A 7,836-nucleotide genomic window follows, 5' to 3' on the forward strand; every position below is an offset into this window, starting at 1 on the left:
GGATCAGCAAACATTTGCTTCACCACATACCGGAGTTCAGAAATAGCAGCTATCTGTTGGAGTCTCAGCTTTTTTAGCTGCTATTTCTGAACTTCGGTATGTGGTGAAGCAAATGTTTGCTGATCCCTTAATTATGTTTATAAATGTATAAGAACTTTTAAATAAGTTCTCCACCGATAATGGTATTTACACACCGAAGGGCTTGGTAAAAATTATTAATTGTTGATTTATTAATAAATTAATAAATTGATAAACCTTTACCCTTTTAATTGTAATATATATATATATATATATATGGAGAGAGATAGAGAGAAGACAATAAGGTATCATTTGAAGGAAATTCAGTAGCTATTTCTGGCAGGATGAATGACCATATTGACACAGTAATCAAATATAGTGTAGATGTAAAAAAAAAAAACAGACTAAAATACTAAAATAAGCACAGAAATAAAGGTTTGTAGTTCAAATAGAGTGAGGTACTCTGTAAACACCCAGTAATAAAACATAAAGTGCTTATAATGACAGATAAAGTAGATGTAAATATGAAGAGATCCTCCATCTGTAATGTTGAGGTTTATGACAAGTCCTGAAAATTTTCAAGTTTAATGCCTGTGTGGTGACATGTAAAAGCACCTGTACAGTGCCACATAAAAGTGCCTGTGCAGTGCTACATAATAGTACCTGTGTAGTGACACATAAAAGCACTTGTATAGTGCCACATAAAAGTGCCTGTGCAGTGCCATGAAAAAGTGCCTATGCAATGTCACGTAAAAGTGCCTGTGTAAAAACACTCATGTGGTGCCCTGTAAAAACGCCTGTGTGACACTACATAAACGCACCCAGCACACTCTGTAAAGTGGTTGGCATTAGGAAGGGCATCCAACCGTAGAAACCAACTCAGACTGGAGTCTGGTGCAGCTCCCCAGTTTGCCATGTCTGGTCAAACCGTCCAACCCATGCCAGTATGGACAATGGACATTAAATGATGATAAATAACCATAAAATTTGTTTCTTGTCTTCAGCAGCAATTGTTGATACTCCAACAATGAATATTAGAAAGATTTTACGCATTGGGCTTTCAAAGAGACAGAAAATACCTGCACTCCATCCATATATTAAGAGAAGAAGAATCGATGATGAGTGATGTATAAAGAGTTCTGTTATTTGTACTTTATACTTTAACCTTTTAGCGCTTATGTTCAAAATGACCAGATCTGGTCTCTCACACCTATCCCACCATGTCATTCTAAAAATAAGCAATCACATCATCAAAATCTTGAAGCTTCAAGCTAATGCGTGGTTCATTTAAAGTAATATAAATAAATAAGCATTACATTCGACAGAGTTACCTGAATGCTAAAGTATCCTGTAGTTTATAAATGTGTGTGTGTGTCTGTGTGCGTGTGTGTGAGTGTGCGCACGTGTGTGTGTGAGCGTGCGCACGTGTGTGTTTGCGAGTGTGTATGTACATGAGCGTAAGTGTATATGAGTTTGTGAAAGTGTGAGTGTGTCTGTATGTACATGAGTGTGTGACTGTCTGTGTGTGTAAGTGTGTGTGAGTGTGTGCGTTTCTGTCTCTTTGTCTTGATATTGCATGAGACTCATAAACGAGTGTCACTGTCATACAAAGAGTGTCATTCATTTCCAGTATTCTCCGAGAATATGTCTGACCATAGGAAAATGCTACCTTGCTTGGAAGGGCAGCTGGTTATAGAAAATCTGTCTCAGAGTTTGTCCAATCAATGCAAGCATGGAAAAGTGGGCACTAAAAGATGATGATGATGATGATGATGGTTGCTGTTGCAGTTGTTGTTGTTGTTGTTGTTGTTGTTTTTGTTTTTGTTGTTGTTGTTGTTGTGATGGGGGTGATGGTGGTGGTTGCCTGACCCAAAGTTAGCCTTACTGAATGAGACATTCCATCAAAGACATTCCTACCTTGACCACCTTGCCATTTTGTGTAGCCAAGACTACATTATTCAAGGCGTCCCTCCATTCTTTTGAGACAAGATGATGTGATTTCACTGCCAATTGTAGCAAGTCAAGCCACCGCTTAGAGGTTCCCTTCAAACCAAAATACTCCAGATCTGTTAATGTTAAATTAAAATTTTGTTGTTGTTGTTGCTGTTGTTGTTTAATCTTGTCTTTTATTCAGGCATAAAGTCTCTAAGACTACATTATCCAATGTGTCGTTTCTTCTTCTTTTAAGATATAAGAGCTGTGTGTTATGATCTTGAGCAAGACACTCTATTTTCACCTTGCTCCAGTTCACTCAGCTGTAAAAATGAATTGCAACATCACTGGTTTCCAGCTGTACCGGCCTTTGCCTTTCCCTTGGACAACATCAGTAATGTGGAGAGGGGAGGGTGGTATGCATGGGTGATTGCTGGCCTTCCACAAAACAACCTTGCCCAGACTTGTGCCTTGAATGGGAACATTCCAGGTGCAATCCCATGGTCATTCATGAGTGAAGTGGGGTCTTTACACCAGAGAGCAATGTGATTAAGTTATAGTCACTATTTCCTACAAGTTGTGTGGCCACATAAAAAGCTGTTTTGTTGGTTTCTGATGCTGCCATTCAAGTGGAGGTGTATGACCTCTAGTGGAGGTGTATGACCTCTAGTGGAGGTGCATGGCTTAGTGATTAGGGTGTTGGACTCATGATTGTAAGATTGTGGTTTTGATTCCTAGACCAGGCGACACATTGTGCTCTTGAGCAAAACACTTCATTTCATGTTACTCCAGTTCACTTAGTTGGCAAAAATGAGTTATCCTGTGATGGACTGGTGTCCTGTCCAAGTGGGGAATTTATACACCCTGAAAACTAGGAAACTGGCCCTTATGAGTTGGCATGACTCAAGAAGGTAACCTTCGCTTAACTTTACTTATCTCCAAATTGTGTATCTAAGTCTATATTACCTAAGTTCCAATTCGGACCTATAATGAAATAGGGGTTCCAGCCATAGACATCCCATTTTATTTAGACAGCATATCTAAGAATGCTCACTGAATACACGTAGGGGTTCATTCCAAAGTTGGGCAATATGGTTTCTTCTGGTCAGTGTTGTAACACCATGAGGGTTCTTCTGGGTGGGTCATTGGTCCTCCACAGAACAGTCAGATGATAGGGCAGCTGTCCTGACGATGTGCTGTGGGTCACCGTTAGTCTGGAACCTCCCCAGAACACCAAGAACACCAGTCTACCCAGGGTGGCCCTGCCAGGAGCAAAACTCCAGATGGTAGTGCTCTCTTGGATCTATGGAACATGCAAACTCCCTCACTATGACAAGAGCAGACCCAGGCGGGGGATGCAGAGAGGCTGGTACAAAATTGCCAACGATGGAGAGCACTGGTGGACTTTGTCAGCTGTACACATGATGATGTCTTTGGGACCACTATGACCCCAGCCCCATCAAACAAGAGCATCAAGCAAGCGTCTAAAAATCCATTATTCAACGTGTCATTCCTTGTTGGCATCAACTTTGATAAAACAATTCTATGATCAAATAGGTGTTCCATACATGACCAACCCATTTTTTATTCAGACATAGCTGTCTTCCTTTTTTTTTCTTAAACAGTAAGATGCTATTTGAGGGCAGCTTGGCTGTTGTTTCTTTTACAGCAGACTGAGTGATTAAATTAAACTTCATGTACTAGTGTTAGGAGTGTTGTGTTGTGGTTGTGTTATATCTAACACATACACACACACACACACACACATTCACACACTCATGCATGCACATGCACACACACACACATGCACACATACACACATGCACACACAACATACACATACACACTCATGCACACATACATCCCCCCCCCACACAGAAGTTAAGTCCTGAAATGAGAAGTTAAACCAGTCCTCTTCCTTCCAGTCAATTCATCATGTTGAACATTTTTTTCTCTCTCCATTTTTTACACTCTCTCCCTATTTTTTCCCTTCTCAATCTTTCTTGTGGAAGAGCATAGGCACAAAACATCAAAGACATTTTCATTCTTCCTGATTGTCAAACTAATACACCTGATTGCTGTTCCCTCACCTGTCTTTGTCTTTTGTTTTCTATAAATTTGAACCACACACACATACACACACACACACACTCTCTCTCTTTCACTCTCATCCTCCCTCCCTCCCTCCCTCCCTTTTTCATCTCCCTTCCTATCTCTCTCACTCTTTCTCTTCTCTCTCCCCTCTCTCTCTGCTACATAAAAAGCATCCAATCCACACTGTGAAGTGGTTGGCATTTGGAAGGGCATGCAGTTGAAAATCCATGTCAAAAATACCTCGCCTGTGCTGGTGCCATGTAAAAAGCACTCAGTCCACTCTGTGGGGTGGTTGGTGTTAGGAAGGGCATCATGCCATAAAAACCATTCCAAACAGACACAGTAGCCTAGTATAGTCTTCTACCTGGTTGGCTCCTGTCAAACCATTCAACCCATGCCAGCATGGAAGACAGACATTAAATGATGATATATATATACACATAGATAGATATATCTTTTTAGGAAGTTGATTGTTAAGGCTGGTCAGAGAGCAACCATTGGTTTCACACCTATAAAGTACTTGGCTGTATAGGTAACTCATCAGACTCAAATGGCTAAGCCACATAGTCTTTGTACAACTGAAGGAAGGAAGACATCATGGTCAATTAGTTTTGTAAACAAAAAATATGCATCTGAAAAGGCCATGCAGGAGGTGTTTTCAGGCAGGACAGGGTTATTAACTCTTGCATCAGTTGTTGTTGTGGTTCATTTTGGTGAATTCCACACTTGTAACAGAAAATGTCTGAGATGAGAACATTGACTAAATACCTCTTTCCTGGAGTTTAAAAAGGCTCCAGGTTGAGTAAGTTTTTTGTAGGATTCTTGCTCTCTCTTCCAAGCAAAGCTTACATTATTTGCTCCCATTCATATACGTCCCCAGTTCAAGGAACTTCAATTTAATTATGTATGGGGTGACCTCTTTTAAGCACCATATGTGGCTGACCAGGGGCATGATGTTGCACCTATATTACTGCTCTGATGTTTTAGAGTGCTTCTTTTATGGATATATGAACTACTGATGATAGATAAGACACATAGCATACATACATACATACATACATACATGCATGCATACATACATGCATGCATGCACACACACATACACGTGCGTGCACACACACACACACACACACTGAAAATGGCAAAAGATTAAAGGACAATATTTTTTGTTTCATATTTAAAAAAAAATTTTATTCATTTCAGTTTTAATATAAATAAAAAGAAAAAAAATCATTTTTTCTTGTTATTGTTATTGTTGTTGTTGGCTCTTGTGTGTTATTAAAATGAAAATAAAAACAAAGTTTGATATGAATAATAAAAACTATTTCAACTGCTCAGCTGTTGTTATAATTATTGTTGTTTTTGTTGTTCTTTAGCCAGTTGGTCATCTCTGATCTGGGAGATCTCTAATGAAAGCCTCTTGGTTATGACTGTTTCAGTTTATTTTCAGATTTGATTAATCCAGTGCAACATTAATATTAATGAACATACTGTGTACAATGCTCAGCTGCAGTACAACTCATCAGCAAAAGCAACCAAAACTGCATGAACAGTAAGTACATAGTATATGCAGAGGAAGAGAACAGTGAATAGGTCTTCAAAGAAAAAAAAATGGGGAGTCGATGGCATTAGGTGTATTGTTGGTGAATTTCAGGAAACATGGAAATTTTGAAGGTTGTAGTGTCCCAACAGCTAACAACTAATGTGGGTAGTTTATTTTATACTTCAGCAATTATGAATATGATAAATGTTTCCAAAAGTCATGGATGCTGTGTTGTTATTTGGATTTTGTAAGCATGTCCATGAGTGATAGACATATGGAATTCAAAAAGATGCCCAAGGTTGTTGTTGGAAAGATTATCAAATGTGTTTCAACTATTCTAAGATAGTAGTAAAGCGTGATTTTGGGAGGAATTTAGCTGCTATTTCTAGTAGATTGATCAACCACATAGAGGTTCTCAGATATTCAGAAAGCAAGAAAGAAGAAAAGAGAGAGAGTATGTGTCAATGTGTTTATTATTACTAATACCATTTTGTGCTATACTATATTGCAGTGGTCCACAGCCATGGGCTATGGGTCATTTGCATCCATGGGCCATGGATCATTTGGTACTGGGCTGCACAGAAAGAATAAATTTTAAAATATTATCTCTATTTTATTGACAGGCATGGCTGTGTGGTAAGAAGCTTGCTTCCCAACCACATGATTCTGAGTTCCATTCCATTGCATGACACCTTGGGCAAGTGTCTTCTACTATAGCCGCAGGCCAACCAAAGCCTTGTGAGTGGATTTGGTAGACAGAAACTGAAAGAAGCCCATTGTATGTATATATATATATATATATATATAAATATATATATATATAAATAGATAGATAGATAGATATGTATATGTGTGTGTGTGTCTACGTTTGTCCTCCTGCCATCACTTGACGACCAATGCTGGTGTGTTTACGTCCCTGTAACTTAGCTGTTCAGCCAAAGAGACTGATAGAATAAGTACTAGGCTTACAAAGAATAAGTTTTGGGGTCAATTTCTTCAACTAAAACCCTTTGAGGCAGTGCTCCAGCATGGCCATAGTCAAATGACTAAAACAAGTAAAAGAATAAAAGAATAGAATAGCCACAGTCTATAGAGTGTTTTATTTTGAAAAGTCAACACTTCCGTCTTTGCCCCTGTCCCACGCTTGTTTTAAGTCACAGGTTTTTCATGGCTCTGATAAACTGAGCCAACAAGTTAACTGTAACAATAATAAGAGTGCTACCTTTCTTTATATATATATATTGCAATGTAATGATGGGAGAACCAAAGAGCATAATATACAGTGTCATAATTACGTTTGCAATTAATATATGTAATAATAAAGGTGGTGAGCTGGTAGAATTGATAGAATGCCAAGCAAAATGCTTAGCGGTATTTTGTCTGTCTTTACATTCTGAGTGTGGAGGCACAATGGCCCAGTGGTTAGGGCAGCGGACTCGCGGTCATAAGATCACGGTTTTGATTCCCAGACCGGGCGTTGTGAGTGTTTATTGAGTGAAAACACCTAAAAGCCCCACGAGGTTCCGGCAGGGGATGATGGTGGCGAACCCTGCTGTACTCTTTCACCACAACTTTCTCTCACTCTTACTTCCTGTTTCCGTTGTGCCTGTATTTCAAAGGGTCAGCCTCGTGACACTGTGTCACGCTGAATAGCCCTGAGAACTATGTTAAGGGTACACATGTCTGTGGAGTGCTCAGCCACTTGCACATTAATTTCACGAGCAGGCTGTTCCGTTGATCGGATCAACTGGAACCCTCGACGTTGTAAGCGACGGAGTGCCAACAACAACAACAACAACATTCTAAGTTCAAATTTCACCAAGGTCAACTTTACCTTTCATCCTCATATGGCCAATAAGATAAATACCAGTTGATTACTGGTGTCGATGTAACTGACTCATCCCCTTTCCCTGAAGTTTCTGGCTAAGTGCCAGAATTTAAAACCGATATATGTAATAATTAAATTATGTGTTATATGTGTTTTATGTGCATGATCTCCCAGGCAGGAAAAAAATGTTCTTGCATGAATCCAGTTCATACTGCAAAAGTTGTAGGGGATTACTGCTCTACTGCACTGCATACCATCCTTGGATGGCATTTGGTGGCATATCAGGGGTTTTTTCTATGAGATAAGGTTGCTGGTCACTCACTCAATCATTCTATATTTCAGGAGAAAGGAATACTATTTGTAGTCTCCCACAGCATTTTTCACGGTGCAATATATACAGTATATGTATACATGTCTTTGT

At 39.3% G+C, this 7,836-nt stretch overlaps 1 protein-coding gene across 1 annotated transcript in view; it reads left to right on the top strand.

The window, feature by feature from the left end:
* Nucleotides 1-5,348, top strand: part of LOC106883759 (putative uncharacterized protein DDB_G0282133) — a 94,010-nt gene extending 88,662 nt beyond the window's left edge. Inside the window, exon 4 of the mRNA XM_052977759.1 lies at nucleotides 1,023-5,348. Within this exon, the coding sequence (XP_052833719.1) occupies nucleotides 1,023-1,144 (122 nt within the window). The 3' untranslated portion in view covers nucleotides 1,145-5,348. The remainder of the gene's footprint in view (nucleotides 1-1,022) is intronic.
* The last annotated feature ends 2,488 nt before the right edge of the window (nucleotides 5,349-7,836 follow it).

The sequence above is a fragment of the Octopus bimaculoides genome, chromosome 28 (assembly GCF_001194135.2).
Source record: "Octopus bimaculoides isolate UCB-OBI-ISO-001 chromosome 28, ASM119413v2, whole genome shotgun sequence".
In the NCBI taxonomy this organism is placed as follows: domain Eukaryota; kingdom Metazoa; phylum Mollusca; class Cephalopoda; order Octopoda; family Octopodidae; genus Octopus; species Octopus bimaculoides.